This window comes from Vulpes lagopus, chromosome 10, assembly GCF_018345385.1.
Source record: "Vulpes lagopus strain Blue_001 chromosome 10, ASM1834538v1, whole genome shotgun sequence".
Lineage (NCBI taxonomy): Eukaryota > Metazoa > Chordata > Mammalia > Carnivora > Canidae > Vulpes > Vulpes lagopus.
The window spans coordinates 108,501,777-108,525,649 of NC_054833.1; the positions used below are offsets into that span (position 1 = coordinate 108,501,777).

Below are 23,873 nucleotides of genomic sequence, written 5' to 3' on the forward strand. Positions count from 1 at the left end.
CCCGAGACACCCGATGTCAGGAGAACTGCAACAGGTGTCCAAACCCAGTGCTGCTAGGCTGGACCTTCCTCCCGAGGGCCTTGCTTATCCTGGGATAGCTCCAATTCCAGCTGGGCCTTTCATCACTGCTTAGTTTTGGGAGTGTCTGAAGAAAGGGGTAGTCACATCCCCTCCATTAGCCAGAGGCCCATGGGCTTGCTCACCTGCCAGATATCACAGAGAGAGCTTGTGGTTCTTTACTTAAGTTGAGGGGGGTGATCTTCCAGAGCTGCCTCCCTCTCCCCTGATCTAGGTGGGCTCTCTGTGTTTTGGAGAGACTGCCAGCAGCGCCTGGGAATCTCTCACATTCATCCACATTGCCTGCACCCTGACTTAGTTTGTATGGGAGAAATTGTCTCTGGCAGGGCTGCTGTTCACAGTAGGAGGTGAGCCAAAGGTGGGAGGTTTATGTGTTTGCTCAGTTGTTGTCTGGTTATTCCTCCAACAATGTCAGGGCTTCCTCTGGCCATGAAGCAGTGAAGTTGCCATGGAGTAGAAAAGAACAAGACTTGTATTTGCACTTCTTTCTGCTGAAATTTCTTACTTGCTTTCTCCTATTAGGTCATGGCAAAAATCACAAAGATGCTGCCTCAGTGCGTGCCACCCACCCCATACCTGCTGCCTGTGGCATTTATTACTTTGAGGTGAAGATTGTCAGCAAAGGAAGAGATGGGTAAGCCCCTTCTTACCACCTTCTTTCCCTTGGCACTGAGCTATTCCCTATTCCCAGGGAATAGGAAATTCCCTATTCCCAGAGTTTGAGGTCTTCTGGCTGACACTTGTGACTGATGTGAGTTGTTAAGATGCATGGGTCTGGGCTACAGAGGGTTGAATAGTGGGCTGTCTCTATTACCTGATGGTGGGCATGGCCTAGTCTAAGCAGCAGCCCTTGATGGCAAGTAGGTGCATTGAGGGTAGAGACCTCACAGGTCAGGGAAATAAGTAACACGTTTACATTAACAATTCAGGGTCCAGAGTGGGATTTCCCCTACTGTTATATGACATTTGTGACTTCCCTCCTTTCACACTCTTGTTGCATTCAGGGTTCTTTTTTATGGCATTTAGTCACATAGAGGCCCCTGTAGGCTTCAAAGGGGTAGTAGAGTCTTCACAGCATTTATCACAGCTGTGGCAGCCACTAGCCTGTCATGTCAGGGTAAATAACATGCACATGGTCAGAATCAGATGACCTTGCTGCTCATAAACTTGTTTTTCAGTCCAGGGACTCAAACACCAGTTGGACCAGCTTTAGGAAGGTCCTCATTAAAGTTAGCATTAGGGAGGCTCCCTATTTTAGGGTGATCTAAGCAGACACCCGGAAGTCAGAGGGGTAGGTTTCGCATTTTTCTTTTTTTTCCTTTTTCTCCTAGTCTTCCCTTTTTCCCATTGATTGTGACAAAGCAGGTGTTTAACTTATATAATAACATGATTTCAGCTGTCTTGGAAAGGCTTTCCTCATCAGACCTTAGGTCTGATGTGGGAAGTTTGCCAACTAGACCAGTGACCTTCGTGCCAACCCTGAATATGTGTTCTTGAGCATTCAGAATACTTCCTCTCTCCTAGGGACTGTCCCTTTTGTGGTACATGCAAAACGCCCAGCCAAGGGGTTTGTGTTGGGGGAGGACTGATAGAGTCAGAGCTGTGCCTGCTTCCTCCGTGAAGTTGTAACATCCTTGCCTGAGATGGCTGTGTGGCCATGTGTAGATGGTGCATCTTTAATCTCCTTGTTTGTATTATGGGGGAGCTAGGTCAGTATCTAAGCTGCCTTAAACCCCAGAATTCTGTGATTCTGAAATTCTGATCATGGCATGGTATTACATCTTTTCACTTTTATTCCTACCTAGTGCATTTACAGATAGAAAACATACTTTTGGAGAGCTTTAAGGTTTCTATTTCCCCTTCCCACCATCTGATAAAAGTACATATGTACATATAATGTGCTTGAACTAGTGTGAATAAGAATAGCCTCTTAAACAGTGCAAAAATAGTTTGGTAGAGACTGAAATGGCAGTGACTGGAGTCTCATATTGCCAAAGAGACTGAAGGGCATTTCTTAGACTTGTAGGAAGGAAAATCAATTGTTTTCTCTGAAGTGCTAATCATAGGTAGCAGCTGAGCTTTGAGAAACGTGAATACTTTTTCAGAAAGGTAGTGTTTAAATGTAGAGATCTAGATTCCTCCAACTGACTTTTCATATTTCAGTTGTAAGTAGATTTTGCTTGAAAAGGCCCTGTGTCTTGTTAGTTGGCCTTACTATAGGTGTTGCCTGAAAATTTAAAGAGAGTTGGCCATCGTCTCCCAGCTTCTATACCCAGCATTTTTTTTTTTTTTAAGATTTTATTTATATATTCATGAGAGAGACACACAGAGAGAAGCACAGACAGGCAGAGGGAGAAGCAGGGTCCATGCAGGGAGCCCGACATAGGACTCGATCCTAGGTCTCCAGGATCACACCCTGGGCTGAAAGTGGCGCTAAACCGCGAAGCCACCCCGGCTGCCCTATACCCAGCATTTTTATATGTGGTAAATACAGCCATTAAGTTGACCTGGAAACCTCAGTTTTAAAAAGGCTTCAGATCCTATATGCTTCAGTTGACCGCCATCAGATGGCAAGTATATGAATGTCTCCTCATAGCATCTTAATGGAGTCCCTGAAAGCCGCCTCATGGCTAGGATGTAGCCAGATATTGTTATGAGCCAGGTGTGGTTTTGAAGAGGCCAAGGGTAGATACAGGGCAGAAAATTACCAGTACGGGGATCCCTGGGTGGCGCAGTGGTTTGGCGCCTGCCTTTGGCCCAGGGCACGATCCTGGAGACCCGGGATCGAATCCCACGTCGGGCTCCCGGTGCATGGGGCCTGCTTCTCCCTCTGCCTATGTCTCTGCCTCTCTCGCTCTCTCTCTGTGTGACTATCATAAATAAATAAAAATTGAAAAAAAAAAAAAAAAAAAAAGCTAAAAAAGAAAATTACCAGTACGTTTTTTGTTTCCTGTCAATATTGGATGTGTGTTTCTGACCTGGGGTTGGTCCATGACCCAGGTGTTAACCAGTTTTATAGCTTTCCTGTATTATCTAATTCGAGCCTTGCAGCATCTCTGGAAAGTGACCAGAGCAGATGATAATGTATCTGTTTGTTTTTATTTTATTATTTAAAAGATTTTATTTATTTCTTCATGAGAGACACGGGGAGGGGGTGCAGAGACACAGGTAGAGGGAGAAGCAGGCTCCATGCAGAGAGCCCAATGTGGGACTTGTTCCCAGGACCCCAGGATCATGCCCTGGGCCGAAGGCAGGTGCCAAACTGCTGAGCCACCTAGGGATCCCTGTTTTTAGATTTTATTTATTTATTTATTTATTTTATTTTTTAAAGATTTATATATTTGTTTTGGAGGAAGAGAGAAGCATGCGCATGTAAGGGGTGAGAGGCAGAGGGAGACAAAAATCTATTTTAAAAAATTATTTTATCTTTTTAAGTTAATTTATTTGTGAGAGAGAGAACGGGAGCAGGGGGAGGAGCAGAAGAGGAAGAAGAAACAGACTCCCCACTGAGCAGGGAGCCCCACATGGGGTTGGATCCCAGGACCCTGAGATCATGACCCAAGCCAAAGGCAGATGTTCAACCAACTAAACCACCCAGTTGCCCCTACTTAAAAAAACTTTTTAAAAATATTTTATTTATTTATTTATTCATGAGCGATACACAGGGAGAGAGGCAGAGACATAGGCAGAGGGAGAAGTAGGGTCCTCGAAGGGAGCCCGATGTGGAACTTGATCCCATGACCCCAGATCATGCCCTGCGCTAAAGGCAGATGCTCAACCACTAAGCCACCCAGGCATCCCTAAAATTTTTTTTTTTAAGATTTTATTTATTTATTTGAGCAGGGGCTGAGGGGGAGGAGCAGAGGGAGAAGCAGAAGCAGACTCCCCAATAAGCGGGGAGCCCGACATAGGGCTCAATCCCAAGACCCCAAGATCATGTCCCAAGCTGAAATCAAGAGTAGGCCACTCAACAGACTGAGCCTCCCAGGCTCCCTGATAATGTATTTGTTTTGTGAGTAAGACCTGAACCCCTAGGATGTTTGGTTACCTGCCCCGGCAACAGGGCTTTGAGTTTGCAGTAGAGTAACCTAACTTGTTAGATGCCTTTGCCTGATTCCAGACGTATGTGTACATGCTGCTGCTCCCTTTCCCCATTGAGTTCATTCCCTGTAGGTAGAGTGAAGGAATGCCCAGTTGGATTCTTAGGGGGTCATAGTGTTCTTAGGGGAGAGATTTACAAGGTGTTTAGTGCTGAGTGGGGCCAAAGAAATGTGGCATACTCTATGCTTGATTTACTGAATCTGTAAATTTGTTTTTCTGTAAATTTTTTCATAAAAGGTGTTTTTGGACCCAGTTATCAATGTCATTTTCTAGAAAAGCCTTTGTTTTGATGATGGCTTTTGTAGAAGAACATACTAATCTAATCTATTAGAATGTTTCATTTCAGGAGTTCATGGAGTATTTATTCATAGCTACTATGCCCAGCTAGGGACAGGGAGAATAGAGGTAAAGCCAGCACAGACCAGCTTTGTCCTTAGGGAGCCTGTGGCCTACTCAGCAGAGTAGATTGAAATATTCTCTGCAAGAGGAGGCAGAGTGTGGGCTTGGTTTTGAGGGGCGAGTAGGAGTTTCGTAGCAGCTGAGACCTGTTGGACCTAAAATGAGCCCGCTTGGTAACTGGCTTGAAGTCAGGGTGCTGGGGTTTCTGGGCACTCCTTAAATGTAAGAGATAGCTAAAGACGAAGGGACTATGTTTGGGCTAAGAGCTTGGTACAAACTGATGGGGTTCAACTGCATTTTGCCAAGTCACCAACGCTGGGAACCTCAGGAGTTGGGTCTAGTGGGGTGAGGAGACATCAGAGCCCTGCCAGTGGTGCCAGGAGATAAGGTCATTTTGGTTGATCTTGTTAGAAAGCCAATGAGGCCCTGAAGCTGAGGGTCCCTCGGGGAAATGACTTGCTCAATCAGAGTTTGTGGACCTGTGGGTGTCCCCAGCTCTTAGTGATGACACATGGAGGGTGTGGCTGGCCAGGCTGACAGATGCTCCAGTGTGACCCTCAAAATAGACTGTAACATCATCCCAGCAGCAGCAGCCTCCTGACATGTGATGGGTGGCTCTACCCAAGAACAGCAAGCCTGGGCTGGAGCGGGGTTAAGGGGGGGGGGGGGGGCACTTCTCTACAGCTGGTGCCCAGGCCCAGGCTACAGCCAGCCTGCCTTTGCTTGAACTTGCAGCTGACTTCCTTTGGCCAGGCAGCAAAGCACTCATCATTAATTCTGTACGCTGCAGTGAGGGACCCATTGTTTAGTCCCAGTGCCAGGCTGGCCTCAGGAGCACAGGCCTGAGGCCCATCTAGAGAGGAGGCAGATATGCCTGTGCACATGACATTACAGGATAGTATAGAAAAGGCCCATCCACTGTGTGCGCTATACCTAGGGGTGGCCCAGATTTTGGGCTTCCTCCTATACCTGAAAGTTTGGGGAAACCATAGAAGAGGTGATGATGCTAAATCTGGAAGGATGAATTACAGGGTTCCAGGTTCTCATTTTGTTAAATTTTTATTTTTTTATTTATTTATGATAGTCACACACACACAGAGAGAGAGAGAGAGAGGCAGAGGGAGAAGCAGGCTCCATGCACCGGGAGCCCGATGTGGGATTCGATCCTGGGTCTCCAGGATCGCGCCCTGGGCCAAAGGCAGGCGCCAAACTGCTGCGCCACCCAGGGATCCCCCCAGGTTCTCATTTTGTTGAGAAGCAGATGCTTCAGGCAGAAGGAGTAATGCATAAAAAGATGAACACAGAGCATAAGGTAGGCAAGGGCCAGATTGGAAATACCTTGTATGCTCTGTCCAAGGAGTATGGGCTTTATCTTGAGGGCAGTAGTAGTGTTTGAGGACTTCAGACCTGCTCACACTTTTGAGAATGGATAGGGCAGAAAAGATTGCTGCTCTGGTTTAGTCAGTCCTCTCAGGCTGAAAGCCCTGGCCAGTAGCTTTAGTTCCCACACTCCAGGCATGGGTTTCCCAAAGCATATGTCTTTTTTTTTTTCTTTTGGCTGGTCTTCCTCCTGTATGGTAAGATATAGAGGAAGGACGTTGAAGACTGGTTGCCAGAGAGGCTTCTTGGGAGTGAAAGGACTTAGCCTGTGCTTGGTCTTTGGTATTTCGTTTTTGCCAAGACCCACCTGAAAGACAACACTGTCCATAATTTTCCATGGTGACCCAGAGAGCCACTCACTCATTCAAGATATCACCTGCCATGTTCCTGGTCTGGAGAGCAACTTGAGCTCTGCAACTCTCCAGCCTAGAGATAGCATGTGGCTGGCCCCTCACCCTGGGTTCCCTTGCTCCAATCTGTGCATTATGCAGTGCCACCGAGAAGTAGGTGCTCATCTGTGGACCTGGGGAAGGCTTTGTCCTGCCTGCCTGAAGAAGTAGGTTCTGTCCTCGCCAAAGGCAGGTACAGATAGTGGTTGTGCCCTGTTCTTCCTGACTGCCCTCCAATTCTGATGGCATCACAGGCAGATGCTGAGCTTTGGGCTGCATCACTCCCTGGTAACATTGCACTATTTCTGAAGACATGGAGTATTTGGACTCTGGAACATCTTGGAGTATTTGTATTGCTTACCTCTGTTGGGGGTTAAAGCCCAGGTCTAGCTGGACATACTGAGATGTAGCTCTGATACAGGGTAAGAGGATTAGAGTCCACATAATGTTCCCTTTTCTGGAAGGACTTGTTCTTGTGCTGAGTACATCTGGGCTTCCCTGGGACCTTGTTGCTCACTGTGTGTTGCCACCCAGGCTCCAAGCTGGGAGTTCAGAGTGGGGAATATGGCTTCCTTCTTTATAACTGTGAACTTCTTAGTCAAACATCAGCCTCTAGAGAAATTCCTAAAATTCACTGCATAACCCTTTTCCCCAATTCCTGCCCTCATTGTTGTGTTTTTTTTTTTTTTTTTTCTGGAATGTTTGTTCTTTTCCCTAAATGGGTCACCGTGTAAAGGAGATTCCTGTTAGAGGGGAAGCAAAAGCTCATTGGGCTAGAGCATAGGAGGATGGACTTTAGTAGTTCTGCATGACAAGCATGGTGTGTCATCCTATTCTGGGGGCCATTGGGAAAGAATCAAGGTTCCCAGAGTGGGTCTCTGTGGTCAGGGATCAAATTGGAAAGAAAGAACTGATCATTGGGAGGAGGATGGATAAATGTCTAAATGCAAGGGTATCCCTCTGCTTCCAGAAATTCTGGAATTCATATGAGACATCTTTTTAGCTCCAGGATTCTGGCATTTGTTGTAATTGAAACGTGAGATCATGGCTCCATTGCTAGTAACGAAGCTAGAGAACTTGGTGATGGAACAGAACCCAGCCCCTCTGTTACAAAGGGACCCAAGAAAGACCAACTCTAGACTGTGTAGGAAAGTAGAGGAGGAGTGGGTAAGTCTAAAGCACCCCTCTTACGCTCTCTCCCTCTCCAACCTCTTGGACCGTAGAAATGGCTTGGGATTCTAGGGAAGTTTATTTTAGGTTATGGAGATGGCAAGCGTCAAGGCTCAGATACTCCATCTGCCCACTCAGCTTCTGTGGCACATGTTACTGATTGATAACAGCGCTCATCCTTATCCAGACAGAGCCCCAGAAGTTTTCTTCATGTGCGGTGCACCAGGCAGCTGCTATTTTTTTGGTCAGAGGGGCTGAGGCAGTTGGAAGATGGAAGATGAGGACAAATGGAGAGAGGAGGCGGTTGTCCCCGGGAGGTCTAAGGGCACAGCGCGTCTCTTCTGAAGGACATTGCCAAGGTGCAGCTGAACCAAAAGGAAAGAAGCAGGGGAGATGGTTTCCTTGGTAGAACTGATTATAATCCAGTTTACAAAGCTATGTATCTGAAATTGACATGGCTATTTTATAGAATGCTATTTCTTATTTTTTTAAAAGATTTTTATTTGTTTATTAATGAGAGACTCAGACAGAGAGGCAGAGGCACAGGGAGAAGCTCCCTGCAGGGAACCCAATGTGGGACTCCATCCCAGGTCTCCAGGATCTCGCCTTGGGCTGAAGGCAGGTGCCAAACTGCTGAGCCACCCAGAGATCCCCTAGAATGTTTTCTTTTATTTTTTTTTTATTTTTTTTTTTAATTTTTATTTATTTATGATAGTCAGAGATAGAGAGAGGCAGAGACACAGGCAGAGGGAGAAGCAGGCTCCATGCACCGGGAGCCCGATGTGGGATTCGATCCTGGATCTCCAGGATCGCGCCCTGGGCCAAAGGCAGGCGCCAAACCGCTGCGCCACCCAGGGATCCCGAATGTTTTCTTTTAATAACAACTGTTGCTCTGGGAGTTTATTAGTAGTTATATTTGCTTTTTTTGACCAAAATGTAAATAATACATAGGATTTTTCAATACCTGACACAGTTTATACATTTAAAAAATAGCAGAGAGACAGGGGCACCTGCATGGCTCAGTTGGTTGAGCATCCAACTCCTGGTTTTGGCTTGGTTATGATCCCAGGGTCATGGGATCCACCCTCTGACAGGTTCTGAGATTGGTGTGGAATCTGCTTGAGTTTCTCTCACCCTCTCCTTAGCCTTTCCCCCCACTTGTGCATGTGTGTGCTCTCAATCAATAAATGAAATATTTATTTTTAAAAAGATTTTGTTTGTTTGTTTGTTTGTTTGTTTATTTATTTATTTATTTATCAGAGAGAGAGTGCAAGCAGGGGGAATAGTAGGCAGAGGGAGAACGAGAAGCAGGCTCCCCCCCTGAGTAGGGAACCAGACATGGGGCTTGATTCCAGGGCCCTGGGATCATGATCTGAGCCAAAGGCAGATGCTTAACTGACTGGGGCACCCAGGTGCCTCGATAAAGGAAATATTTTTTTTTTTAATAGCAGAGGGACAGAGAGATGCAGGTTTAAAAAATGTAGTTTATTGTTGTTATGTATTATTAATTGAGACTAGTGCAGAAAGCAGAAAACATTCCAGGTATTTTAACCAGAAAGGGGTTTAATACATGGGATTGATGTTTTCAAACTCATTAGGACTTAGTGTTTCCAGGTAATGGTGAGCTAGGTTACTCGAATAAGATCTCCTTCTGAAAATAATTAAAGATGCTAAGTTACAAACCAACAGACTCCAGGCCAGTTTCTGGATGAATACCTTTAACTAGAAAGTTAAGGGTAATATCTGAGTAACTAAGGGCATTGGTTGTGTTCAAACTCAGCTGTGCTCTAGCTCTGTAATTACACAGGGCCAGAGAAGCAGAGGTTAGGGCCCAGAGCCTCTTGGATGTGGAGTGTGGTGGAAAATCATTCATATTAAGCTGGGGTACCCATAGCCATACCCTGTGGTTAAGGGTGGTATATTTGGTTTCGGAATGTGACAGGCTCTGGAAAGTCTTGGCACTTGAGATTCCCAAGATTCTTAGGGAAGAAGCTAGAACCCAGAATGTGTGAGTAACCTGTCTAGGGCCACCCATGGAAACTAGTTCTGCCCCTTCCTGTCTTGTGGGCGCTCTGTTTTTTTTTTTTTTTTAAGGTCTTATTTATTTATTCATGAGAGACACACAGAAAGAGGCAGAAACAGGCAGAGAGAGAAACAGGCTCCCCACAGGGAGCTTGATGTGGGACTTGATCCCAGGATCACGCCCCTGAGTCAAAGGCAGATGCTCTCAACCACTGACCTACCCAGGTGCCCTTCTCTGGGTGTTTTGACAGTGCTCTTGACAGTGGATGACACCAGATCCACATTCAGAATCACCTTTCTCCATATAAGCACATTCTGACTCAAGGCTCTTTTGTCTTCAGGCCTGTTCTTCCTTGAATGATGCTGAGCTGGGTTCATTCATCTCTGTAATGGTCCTTTTCCTAGTGGGGGGCTGGCACAGATTTGGGCTCAGTAGGTAACTGGCATTCTCTGCCAAGTGGTGGTGTGGCTGGTGGAGGAGCAGCTTTTAAACAGCAGCCAGTGTCCTGATGGACTGTGGTTTTTAAGCAGGCCCATCAGACTATGAAGTAAAATTCCCAGCACCAAATATTAGCCCTTATTTCAGACTTAAACATCTGTTGATGTTTTTCCTGAAATGTCTCCCAGGGACCATTTTGTATCCATGGTTCCAGAGATCTCCTTTGTTATGGAGGCTGTTGATTTCTTTATCTAGGGCAGGTTCTGATAGGAACAAGATTGCCAGCCTGCTGAGCTGTGGTTAAGGTGTTAGATGTCAAGATGAAACTATCAGGTAAGATTTCAGTAGCTCCTTGGGGGTCTGGGGCAAGGGACAGGGGCATTGGTGACTGAAAGGATTGGTAGCAGAGCTGGTAGCTTTCCTCAGCCCCCAAGAGCTGTCTTAGCCCTGAGGCTGAGGAGCTTGTCTCTTTTCTCTCCTCTTTGTCACTTCCTACCAGAGCTCTGTGGGCCTGAAGATATTCACTTGATGGAGCTTAAATTTAAAGTGTTCAGGTCCCGGGCAGCCCCGGTGACGCAGTGGTTTAGCGCCGCCTGCAGCCCAGAGCATGATCTTGGAGACCCTGGATCAAGTCCCACGTCGGGCTCTCTGCATGGAGCCTGCTTCTCTCTCTGCCTCTCTCTCCTTCTCTGTGTCTCTATGAATAAATAAATGAAATCTTAAAAAAAAAAAATGTTCAGGTCCCATGGTCATTGGTTCATATGTCTTAAGCAGCATTTATTAAAAGTGCCTGTCAGACCATAAAATCCACCTTTTCTCTAAGAAGAAATAGAAAATAAAAAGAGCTAGGTGAGTGTGTCATCTGCTGTTTGCTTATAGTGAAGGACTTCTTTCTTCTGGCACTGTTGTGAGGCCAGAATACTCTGATGCTTTCCATTGTGCTCTGCCAGGGCTTCCTTGTCTCATCTGGAAAAGCCAGATGAGGATAGTGCTGGCATGCAGGGCCTCAGGGGGCGTTCTTAGTGACTGTGCGCGCGTGTGCATGTGTGGGGGTATAGTATATATATAACATAAAATGTGTCATTTTAACCATTTTTATGTGTACAATTCGGTGGTATTAATTACATTCACAATCTTATGCAATCATCACCATTATCTATTTTCCGAAACTTTTTCATCACCCCAAATAGAAACTCTGTACCCATTAAGCAATAATTCCCTATTTCCCTCTCCTCCCAACCCCTGGTAACTTTTCTGTTGCTGTGAATTTGCCTATTCTAGATATTTCATCTTACTGGAATCCTATGTATTGTACTTTTATGTCTTATTTCACTTGGCATAATATTTTCAAGATTTATGTTGTGATCTGTATCAGGGCCATTCCTTTTTATGGAATGGTATGTGGTATATATACCACATTTTGTTTACCTGTTCATCTGTTGATGGATACTTGGGTTTGTTTTTTCCCCATCTGTTGGCTATTGTGAATAATGGTGCATAGAAGTGAACAATAGTATAGAAGTATTTGAATCTCCCCCCCTTTTTAAGATTTATTTATTTATTTATTTATTTATTTATTTATTTTAAAATATTTATTCATGAGAGAGAGAGAGAAGCAGAGACACAGGCAGAGGGAGAAGCAGGCTCCATGCCAGGAGCCCCACGTGGGACTCGATCTGGGGACTCCAGGATCACGCCCTGGGCCAAAGGCGGGTGCTAAACTGCTGAGCCACCCAAGGATCCCTATTTATTTATTTTAGAGAGTGCTCAAGTATGCAAGGCTGGATAGGGGCAGAGGGAAAGAGAGAGAAGTAGACTTCCTGCTGAGCACAGAGCCCAACACAAGGCCTAATCTCATGATCCTGAGATCATGACCTGAACTGAAATCAAGAGTCGGTCGCTTAACCAACTGAGCCACCCAGGTGCCCTTTGAGTCCCTCTTTGTATATTTTGAATATTAAACCTTTATCAGATACATGCTTTGCAAATATTTTCTCCTATTTTCTAGGTTATCTTTTCACTTTCTTGATAATTTCTTTTAGATTTTATTTTAATTTAATTTTTAAAAAGATTTTATTTATTTATTCATGAAAGACACAGAGAGAGGCAGAGACACAGGCAGAGGAAGAAGCAGGCTCCATGCAGGGAGCCCGATGTGGGTCTTGATCCCAGGGCTCTGGGGTCATGCCCTGAGCCAAGGTACATGCTCAACCCCTGAGCCACCCAGGCATCCCTTTTTTTTTTTTAGATTTTATTTATTTATTTGAGAGAGAGAAAGCACAGAGGGAGAGAGTAAAGCAGACTCCCTCTGAGCAGGAAACCTACTGTGGGGCTCGATCCAAGACCCTGAGATCATGACCCCAACTGAAGGCAGATGCTTAACTGATTGAGCCACCCAGGTCCCCCTTTGATAATGTTTTTTGATGTACAGAAGTTTTAACTTTTTTTTTTTTTAATTTTTATTTATTTATGATAGTCACAGAGAGAGAGAGAGAGAAAGAGAGAGAGGCAGAGACATAGGCAGAGGGAGCAGGCTCCATGCACCGGGAGCCCGACGTGGGATTCGATCCCGGGTCTCCAGGATCGCGCCCTGGGCCAAAGGCAGGCGCTAAACCGCTGCGCCACCCAGGGATCCCCCCTTTTTTTTTTTTTTTAACTTTTTCCTTAATTAAAATTTTTTTAAAGTAGGCTCCACGCCTAATGTGGGGCTTGAATTCACAGCCCTGAGGTTGAGTCGTATACTCTACCAATACCAACTGAGCCAGCCAGGTACCCTAAAAGTTTTAATTTTGATGAAATCCAGTTTCATCTTTTGTTGCTCATGCTTTTGGTGTCTCATCTAAGAATCCATTGCCAAATCCAAGGTCATGAAGCTTTTCCCTGTTTTCTTCTAAGAATTTTATAGTTTTGGCTCTTATGTTTAGATTATTGATCCATTTTTTGTCAGTTTTTATACATGATATGGAGGAGGGGTTCAGCTTCATTCATCTGCATGTAGAAGTCCACTTGTCCCAGCACCAATTGTGTTTTTTTCCCAGAGAATGGGGGAGGGGCAGAGGGAGAGGCAGAGTCCCAAGCAGCCTCCCAGCCCATTGTGGAGCCTAACGTGGGGCTCTATCTCACAATCCTGAGATCATGACTTGAGCTGAAATCAAGAGTTGGATGCAGCTGAGCCACCCAGATGCTGATGCCTCCCAGCACCGGTTGTTGAAGAAACAATTCTTTCCCCACTGAATGGACTTAGCACCTTTGTTGAAAGTAATTTAGCAATAGATACGGGTGTATATCTGCACTTTAAATTCTATTCCATTTGTCTGTGTCTACTTTATGTCAGTACCACACTGTTTTGATTAACTGTAGTAGTCTAGTAAGTTCTGAAATCAGAAAGTGTGAATACTTTAACTTTGTTCTTCCTTCTTCAAGGTTGTTTTAGTTACTTGAGGGTCCCTTGCATATCCATATCATTTTGAGGATTGACTTTTCCATTTCTGCAAACAAAAAAAACACTGTTGGAATTTTGGTAGGGATTGTATTGACTTTTAGGGTCAATTTGGAGAGTGTTCATAATACTCTATCTTAACAATATTAAGTTGTTAATATGGACACAAGATGTCTTTCCATTTATTTGTATCTTCTTTAATTTCTTTTAACAGTGTTTTATAGTTTTTAGTGTATGAGTCTTTTGCTTCCTTGGCTAAATGTATTCCTAAGTATTTTACTTTTTTGATGCTATGTTATAAATAAAATTATTTTTTAAATTTCCTTTTTAGATTGTTTAGTGTTAGTACATAGAAACACAGCTGCTTTGTGTGTGTTGATCTTCTATCCTGCACCCTTGCTGATTTCATTGTTTAGCCCTTATGAGCTTTCTGTGTACTGTTGGGGATTTTTTTATAAGATCACTTCTGGGCAGCCGGGTAGCTCAGCGGTTTAGTGCTGCCTTCGGTCCAGGGTGTGATCCTGGAGACCTGGGATCGAGTCCCACGTCGGGCTCCCTACATGGAGCCTGCTTTTCCCTCTGCCTGTCTCTGCCTCTCTCTTTCTGTGTCTCTCTCATGAATAAATAAATAAAATATTTTTAAAAAATCATTTCATCTGCAAATAGAGATAGTTTTACTTCTTTTCTTTTTTTAAAAGATTTATTTATTTATTTATTTATTTATTTATTTATTTATTTATTTATTTATTTATGATAGACATAGAAAGAGAGAGGCAGAGACACAGGAGGAGGGAGAAGCAGGCTCCATGCTGGGAGCCCGGCTCAGGACTTGATCCTGGGACTCTAGGATTGCGCCCTGGGCCAAAGGCAGGCGCTAAACCCCTGAGCCACCCAGGGATCCCCAGTTTTACTTATTTTCTTATTTGAATGCCTTTTATTTCTTTTTCTTATCTGATTGCTCTGGCTAGGACCTCTAGTGCAAAGTTAAATACTAGTGGTGAAAGGTGGGCATACTTGTTTTATTCTGGTCTTAGGGGAAAAGCTCACCATTGGGTTTTTGTAAATACCCTTTATCATATTGAGGAAGTTCCCTTTTATTCCTACTTTTTTGTTTTCTTTTATTCCTACTTTTATTCCTGCTTTTGTCCTGAAGGAGTGTTGGGTTTTGTGAAATGTTTTTTTGTGCATGCAATTGAGATGATCAAACGAGTGTTTTTCCTTAGTTCTATTAATGTGGTTTATTATATTGGTTGATTTTCTTAATGTTGAACCCACCCTTGGCTTCCTGGGATAAATCCTATTTGATCATGGTGTGTAATCCTTTTAATACACCGTTAGATTTGGTTTGCTGCAATTTTGTTAGAATTTTTGTATTTATGTTGATAAAGTATATTGGTCTGTAATTGCCTTTTCTTTTGATGTCTTCTTGGTGGCTTTTTGATTGCTGTTTCAGTATCTATCCCATCTTGGGCTTGCATCTGGGTACAGCACATTTGTAACAGTATCCAGACATTATTCTGCCAAGAATTGAAGTCTCTAGGTCAGAGCAGGGAAGGAACTTAGAAGCCCTTTAGTCCAGCCTCTCCTCTTCTGATAGGGAACTTGAGATGTGGGGTGATATCTGAGACCAAGAGTCCTGAATTAGGCTGGAGTGTCTGAGACCGTGCTTCAGAGTCTGGGATGTTGTCTCTAGAGTCCTGCTGCAAAGTATTCCTGTCACTTTAAAACTCTTCTACTTCTCTTCAGGAGGCAGGAAGGGAGTGTTAAATTTGTTGCCAAAAAGGTTCCCTGTGTATGGTGCTCCAGGCTGTCTCTCAGGACTGGATGGGTGATAACAGCAAAGTCTGGTCTCCTGGCCCCAGGTCTTGTTGTATGTCTCTGGAGGCTGTGAGACTCCAAAGGTCTGGTTTCTCAGGTCCCGTCCTCTGTTCACCATCAGGCCTGTCTGGGTCAGTTGGAGCTGTGCTGAGCCAGTGTTACTGCAGGAAGATTTTCTGGGTGTATGCTCTGGGTTGTGCTTGGGACTCACCTGGTACTACATGAGCCAGAGCCCCAGCTCCTCTGCTGAGCAGGGCTTTTGACAATTTCCTGCTGTTTCTGAAGGTGTACTCTTCACATGCAGCCTCTGCCCTCCTGTCAAGGCTCAGGGAAGTGGGTGTACTGAGCGGTTGACCATGAAAACCAGGTCCCCTGCTGTGTCTCCCTGGGACTGAAATGTTGCCCTGGGAGTCTGATGGGTGAGAGCCAACAACCTCCTCAGTATGTGCCATCAACTGGCTCTGGAAAATGTTTTTCTATGACTATTAAAGTAATTTATGTTAATTGTAGAAAATATGGAAAACCAGAGAGGAAAAAAGAAGAATCCAAGCTGACTGGAGTCCACTCATATCCCCGTGTGACTGCAGGGTTTCAGCAGACTTGCTTTTGTGGGAGAGTCAGCAGAGGCAAGGGGAGGGCAGCATGGGCCCCAGAAACCACCAGTCTATTTTCATTGTAGGTGACTTACCAGGGACCCTGTTCTTCTCTGCTGCCTGCAGTGTATGAGCTTCAGGGTGGACCTGGCTGTGTGGTCAGTGGAGGGGCTTGCCAGAGCCGTTGCTCTTCCTCTGTCTTGCTCTCCAGCTTGGCCAGAGCTGTGCTCGCTTGCTGTCCTCTTCTCGCGAGAGCCCCACAGATAGAGTTACTCTTCTAGCTCTAGCTTGTGTTGTGGTTTTGGCAGTGAAGTAGAAACAGAGAAAGTAGAGGCCAACTCATGGTCTCACTGCCCCAAAGAGCTTATCTATTGTCCCTTCATACTTTCTGGCTGTCTCACCTCTCTGATAAAGGGTATTTTCCATTTTGCTGCCATATGGAAGAAAGGAGTAAATCGGCTGGGTTTACCCTACTTTCAGTCATGATATGGGGTTAATAAGTTTGCCCTCAAGCTCCTCAGATATATCCTGCTGCCTGAAAAGAAAGTCCTAGTGGAGATGCTAAATATAGGGGAGCTAAGCTCTGTCTATTCCAGTTACCTGCTTTAGGGAATGAGAACCCATGTTGCCTCCCTCCCAGGTGACCAAGGCAGCTTGTATCTGTTAGTGTTAGAGCATTGTCTGACATGTTACGAAGAAGGAAGCAAATGCTCATCTCCTTTTTCCTTGGCAATCCCCAGTAGACAGCCCCTTGTTTTTAGATGTTCCAGGATCCAGGCCTTCAGAAATGGCCTATTTTACCTGATTCCAATGCTAGAAAAGCCTCTAGGTGCGAACTAAAGCACAGTGGAGTCATCCACTGTCCACTAGCAGCCCTTTTGGCACCATGCCCAGGATCCTGTTTAATGACTACATTGAAGGCTCTTAGGGCTGATGATTATAGCTGAGGAACAGTCTCTGACAAGCTGACTCGGGCATATGGTGAACTCAGTGGTAGGGGTAGGATTTGAATCTGGGCTTGCCTGATACATTTGCTCTGATGCAGGTATGTTTCTTGTTCAGCTGTTTGCACACGGTGTAAATGCCAGGGTTGGAAGAGAGCTGGGGAAGAGCCACTACTGAGAGGCCAAGTACTTAGGCTCCAAAGTTTGGAGCCCTTTCTATGGTGACTAGCTCTGCTGGGCTGTGTCCCAGGCATCTCCTCCCCCATGCATCTAAGTTTACTGTGTTCTAAAGAGCACTTGGCTCAGGGGTGCCTGGCTAGCTGTCAGTAGAGCGTGTGACTCTCGACCTCAGGGTTGTAAGTTCGAGCCCCACATTAGGTATACAGATTACTTAAAGATAAAATCTTTATTTTTATTTTTTTAAAGATTTTATTTATTTATTCATGAGAGACACACAGAGAGAGGCAGAGACATAGAAAGAGGGAGAAGCAGGCTCCTCACAGGGAGACGGATATGGGACTTGATCCCTGCACCCAAGATCACTCCCTGAGCCGAAGGCAGATGATCAACCCCTGAGCCACCCAGGCGTCCCAAGATAAAATCTTAAAAAAAAAAAAAAAAAAAAGAACAGTGGACTCTCTCCATGCCTTGCCATCCTCACTGCTTCTGTCCTTGTCCAGCCCTTGTCAAGCCTTTGGTTTTGCCTCTTCAGCCCATTTTACAGATATTAGTGGTTTGATCAGCTGACCCTTTTATTTTTTTTTTAATTTTTTTTTTTTTTTGCTGCACCCTTTTCTAAATCCTTTCTGTTTAATTTACCTTCCATGAAGTTCAAACTCCTTAAGCTACCATGCAGACTGTATGTGAATAGCCCATTTCCTGCTCCAGCTTTGGTTCTTTTTAGGTCTGCCCAAGCTGTGACCCAGCCACACTAATTTCTCTTAGTTCCTTGATTGTGGAGCTGTGTTCTTGCCACTATGTCTCAGCACATTCTGCTGCTTCTGCATGGAACATGCTCCTCTCTTCCCCCTCATTCCTTACCAGGTCTTGGCTCAGCCTTCACATCCTCTGGGAATCCCCGAGTCAGTGCATCCTGAGTCTTTGACTTGCTCCTTGCCTCTAGAAACTGTTAGAGTGCAGTAACTGAATTCAGACCCCAATCCTTGTGTCCCCAACACCATATTGGACACAGAGGATTTTTATAGAGTCGGTGAATGATCTCAAGGGCTTCTATAAAAAGAAATTTATCACACCTGTTTTTACTGAATTACTCCACTTTAGCAAGGTTTCAACAGCTCCTAACAATTTATTCATTTTCAAGTGCCACCAGAGATCCATAGAGGAGAGAGGTGTTGTCAATGCTGCTTAGATGCAGAGGTACTACTGTATGTGTCCAGGAGAACGTATGTGGGTTTGGGGTTTTCATTATGCTCTTTCCTTATTATTTTACTTTATTCTTGCCAGCCTGTCAGAGAGCTGGGATCACATGAGTCCATGACCTGGCAAAGCACTACACATGTCATTTGTTGGTGATTGAGAGGGAACCTCAGGCCTCCTTAGATTTTTCATGAGTGGATGGAGTAGTAGACTTCCCCTCTATGCCTGTAATGTCACTAGCTTCATGATTGTAAGTTATTTAATCTCACTGCTAAAGTCCAGTGTCTGCAAGAGGGGAGAATAGTACTGGAGGTGCTGTGGCTGAGTTCAGAGTAGCTGAACTATCATGTAGCTCTTTTATTATCTCACCATACCAGCTAGAAGCTTAGGTTCCCTTGTAATATAGTTGGGAAAGATCCTGTGACATTGGTGATAAAGTTCACCAGACCATGAATGGATGAATGCTAGGGGTTTGTTGAATGTCTGTTATGTGCCCAACACTGCTGTGGCTCCATGATTTTCCTCTGAGGGCTGCAGGTTCCTTCCTCTATCTCCTGCATCCTGAGGTAGGCAGCAGACCTTGTATCAGTTTGTTAATTGTAGCATAAGACATAGGGTTTGGGCCTGTAAACTTTGGGTCCATCTCTTGTGTTTGGATGGCTTGGGTTATTGGTATTTAGGGGATATCAGAACTGAGTAAACACATATCCACATGCTGGATGTTGGCCAGAGATGACATTTCTGAAAGAATGAACATGTGAAGGTATTGTCTCCCTGAATCCTAAATCCCCAAGCTTGAATAGAGGAAAAAATTTTCTGTAATAACAAATGTTACAGCTGATGATAGTGAACTTGAACCTTTTTTGGGACAAGGGGCAGTTGCATTGATATGTATTCATTTATTTATTATAAAACATACACAACATAAAATTTACCATTTTAATATTCTTAAATGTACAGTTGAGTGACATTAAGTACATTCACATTGTTGTGCAACTATCACCACCATCCATCTCCATAACTTTTTTCATCTCCCAAATTGAAAATCTGTCCCCATTAAACAGTAACTCCTGATTCTCCCCCTAGGCCCTGGTAACTACCGTTCTATTTTGTCTTTATGAATTTGACTACCCTAAATACCTTTTTATAAGTGGAATCAAACAAAATCTGTCCTTTTTTTCTTTTTTTTTTTTTTTTTGAGAGCGTAAGAGAGTGAGTGCACATGCTGAGCATGAGCAAGGGGGAGGGGCAAACAGTCTCCTATGAGCAGGGAGCCTGACACTGGGCTTGATGCCAGGACCTTGAGGTCCTGACCTTAGTCGAAGTCAGACAACAACTTGAGCCACCCTGGTGCTCCCTGCAGTTGTCTTTTTGTGACTAATTTCACTTAGTATGATGTCTTCAGGTTTCTTCTTTTAAAAAAACATTTTATTTCTTTATTCATGAGAGACACAGAGAAAAGCAGACATAGGCAGAGAGAGAAGCAGACTTCCTGCGAGGAGTCCAATGTGGGACTCATCCAGGGGCCCTGGATCATGACCTGAGCTAAAGGCAGGTGCTCAACCACTGAGCCACTCAGGTGTCCCAATGTTTTCAGGTTTATCCACGTTGTAGTATAATATCAGAATTTCCTTCCTTTCTTAAAGTTATATTTATTTAAGTAATCTCTATACCCACATGGGGCTCGAATTTACAACCCCAAGAGTTGCATGTTCCGACTGAGCCAGCCAGGCACCCCAGAATTTTTTCCTTTTTAAGGCTGAATATTATAATGTGTACAGATGTTACATTCTGTTTATCCATTCATCCATTCAGCGATAGATACTTGGATTGGTTTACTTTCACCTTTTGACTGTTGTGCATAATGCTAGTATGAATATGGATGTACAAATAAGTATTCAAGTCCCTGTTTTCAGTTCTTTTGAGTATATACCCAGAAGTGAAATTCTGTTAAAAATCAAGCTTTTTAAAAACATAGTGTGATTTTTTTAGTAGTTTTTTTTTTTTTTTAATTTTAAAGATTTTATTTATTTGAGAGAGAAAGAGAACAAGCAGGAGGAGTGGCAGGGAGAGGGAGAAGCAGGCTCCTCACAGGGAAACCGATGTGGGACTTGATCCCTAGAGCTGGAGATCATGCCCTGAGCCCAGGGCTGAGGCTCAATTGCTGAGTCACCCAGGGGTCCCACATTGTGGTTTGATTTATTTATTTATTTATTTATTTATTTATTTATTTATTTATTTATTTATGATAGTCACACACAGAGAGAGAGAGAGAGAGGCAGAGACACAGGCAGAAGGAGAAGCAGGCTCCATGCACCGGGAGCCCAATGTGGGATTCGATCCCGGGTCTCCAGGATCGTGCCCTGGGCCAAAGGCAGGCGCCAAACTGCTCTGCCACCCAGGGATCCCTCACATTGTGGTTTGATCTACATTTCTCTAGTGATTAGTTAGGCTGTACATCTTTTCATGTGCTTATTAGCCATTTGTCTCTATAACTACTCAAGTGCTTGCCTGTTTTTGTTTGTTTGTTTGTTTGTTTTAAGATTTTATTTATTTATTCAGAGAGAGAGAGGCAGAGACACAGGCAGAGGGAGAAGCAAGCTCTATGCGGGAAGCCCAGTATGGGACTCGATCCCAGAATTCCGGGATCAGGCCCTGAGCCAAAGGCAGACACTCAACCACTGAGCCACTCGGGTGTCCCGCTTGCCTGTTTTTAATAGATTTTCTGTTTTGTTATGTTTTTTGTTTTTTGTTGAGTTGTAGGAGTTCTTTAAATATCTTGGATATTGAACCCTTAATCAGGAGTGCCTGGGTGGCTCAGTCAGTTAACTGTCTGCCTTTGGCTCAGAACATGATCCCAGGGTCCTAGGATCGAGCCCTGTGGCAGGCTCCCTGCTCCACAGAGAGTCTGCTTCTTCCTCTTTCCTTCCCTCCACTTGTTCCCTCTCTGTTTTGCTCACTCACTCTCTCAAATAAACAAATAAAATCTTTAAAAACACCAACCCTAAAAAAAAATAAAATAAAAAATAAAAAAAATAATAAAAAAAAAATAAAAACACCAACCCTTATCACATACTATTTGCAGATATTTTCTCCTGTCCTGTGGGTTGCTTTTCACGGTGTCGATGGTGTCCTTTTAGACACAAAAGTTTAAGTTTTTTTTTTTTTTTAAGATTTTATTTATTCATTCATGACAGAGAGAGAGAGAGACTGGCAGAGACACAGGCTGAGAGAGAAGCAGGCTCCATGCAGGGAGCCCGATGCGGGACTTGATCCCGGGACTCCAGGATTACGCCCTGGGGCGAAAGCAGGTGCTAAACCACTGAGCCACCCAGAGATCCCCAAAGTTTACGATTTTGATGTAGTTTACTTTTTTTCTTTTGTTGCCTGTGTTTTGGGTGTAATATCCAAAAAAATCATTGCTGTTTCCAATGTAAACCTTTTCTCCTCTGTTTTCTTCAGAGAGTTTTAGTTTTAGGTCTTTGTTTATTTGATCTGTATTAAGTTAATTTTGCATACAGTAGGGGCCCAACTTCATTCTTCTGCATTTGATATCCAGTTGTCCCAGCACCATTTGTTGATAAGACTGTCATTTTCCAATTGAATGATCTTAGCATTTTTGTCGAAATCAGTTTACCACATATGGGAGGGTATATTTCTGTGCTCTCTATTCTGTTACTATGGTCTATATGTTTGTCTCTATGCCAGTACCAACACTGTTTTGATTATCACAGATTTGTGGTAAGTTTTGAAATCAGGAAGTGTGAGTCCTCCAACTTTTTCTTTTTTTTCAAGATTGTTTTGGCTATTTATTATTCCTTGAGATGCTATATGGATAGCATTAAATCTGTGTTTCGAGGGATCCCTGGGTGGCTCAAATATTTAGCGCCTGCCTTTGGCCCAGGGCGTGATCCTGGAGTCCAGGGATCGAGTCCCTCATCAGGCCCCTGCATGGAGCCTGCTTCTCCCTCTGCCTGTGTCTCTGCTTCTCTCTCTCTAAGTGTGTGTCTCTCAAGAATAAATAAATAAAATCTTTAAAAAAAAAAATCTGTGTTTCACACTCGGTAGTTAGGGATCTTAACAATATTAGTCTTCCAATTTGTGAACACAGATGTCTTTCCATTTATTTGTATCTTCTTCTGTTTCTTTCAGCAACATTTTGTAGTTTTTAGTAGTATACTCTTTTGTCTCCTTGGTTAAGTTTTTTTTTTTTTTTTAATTCATGAGACACAGATAGAGGCAGAGACACAGAGGGAGAAGTAGGCTCCTCACAGGGAACTCAATGTGGGACCTGATCCCTAGACCAGGGATCAAGACGGCCTGAGCCAAAGGCGGACGCTCAACTCCTTAGTCTACTTTTATTCCTGAGTATTTTATTCTTTTTTTTTTTTTTCAAGACTTATTTATTTTAGTGTGAGAGGGAGCAAGTGGGAGGATGGGAAGAGGGAAAAAGAATCTCAAGCAAACTTTGTTCGCAGAGTATGATGCAGTACTAGAGCTCATGACCCTGAGATCACTTGAGCCAAAACCAAGAACTGGACATCTAACAGACTGAGCGACCCAGACACCCCAGTATTTTATACTTTATAATGCTATTATAAATCAAATTGTTTTAATTTCCTTTTTCAATTGTTCACTGTGTAATAGAAAAACAACTGCTCTTTGTGTGTTGATTTTGTATCCTTCTACTTCTGAATTTGTTTATTCTAATAGCATTTCTGTGGAATCTTTAGGGTTTTCTACATACAGGATCATGTCATCTGTGGATAGAGATGGTTTTACTTATTCTTTTTCAGTTCTGGTGCCTTTTATTTCTTTTTTCTTGTCTAATTGCTTTGGCTAGAACATCTAATACTCTGTTAGGGTGGCAAACAGGCATATTTGTCTTGTTCCTGATCTTAGGAAAAACTTTTCAGTCTTTTACCATTAGGTTTGATGTTAGCTGTGGACTTATCATATACGGCCTTAATTATTAAGACAGTTGCCTTTTTAGATATAACTTAACATATCATACAATTCACCCACTTAAAGTATATAATTCAGTGTTTTTTAGTATGTTCATGAGGTCCTTTTTTTTTTTTAAGATTTTATTTATTCATTCATGACAGAGAGAGAGAGAGACTGGCAGAGACATAGGCAGAGAGAGAAGGCGGCTCCATGCAGGGAGCCTGGTGTGGGACTCTATCCCAGGACTCCAGGATCATGCCCTGGGCCGAAGGCAGGTGCTCAACCACTGAGCCACCCAGACATCCCTAGACAGTTGCCTTTTATTACTAGTTTGTTGAGTATGACTGAGATATAACTTAACATATCATACAATTCACCCACTTAAAGTATATAATTCAGTGTTTTTTAGTATGTTCATGAGGTCCTTTTTTTTTTTTTTTAATTCATGAGACACAGATAGAGGCAGAGACACAGAGGGAGAAGTAGGCTCCTCACAGGGAACTCAATGTGGGACCTGATCCCTAGGACCAGGGATCAAGACGGCCTTCATTTCCTTTTCTGGCCTGCCTACTCATGAATGCCACTGAGATATCTTTGACAGAGTTGTGCAGCATGGGCCCCACCTTGCTGTGGTTGGCTTAGTTGTTTAGGTACTTAGGTGGGAAGAGTGGGGCTGGGGCGGTGTCTCAGGAGCTTAAAGACAGCCACCCCCCAACATTGGATGATCAGGGGGCCAGTGGTGAATGTATGGGGCAAAGGTAATGAGTTTGGAGATAC

The 23,873-nt window shown here is 43.8% G+C and overlaps 1 protein-coding gene across 1 annotated transcript in view; it reads left to right on the forward strand.

Annotated features, from left to right (window-relative positions):
• The window catches only part of RANBP10 (RAN binding protein 10), a 72,006-nt gene that overhangs the window by 461 nt on the left and 47,672 nt on the right, over positions 1 to 23,873 (forward strand). Inside the window, exon 2 of the mRNA XM_041771129.1 lies at positions 601 to 712. Coding sequence (XP_041627063.1) covers positions 601 to 712 — 112 coding nt within the window. The remainder of the gene's footprint in view (positions 1 to 600; positions 713 to 23,873) is intronic.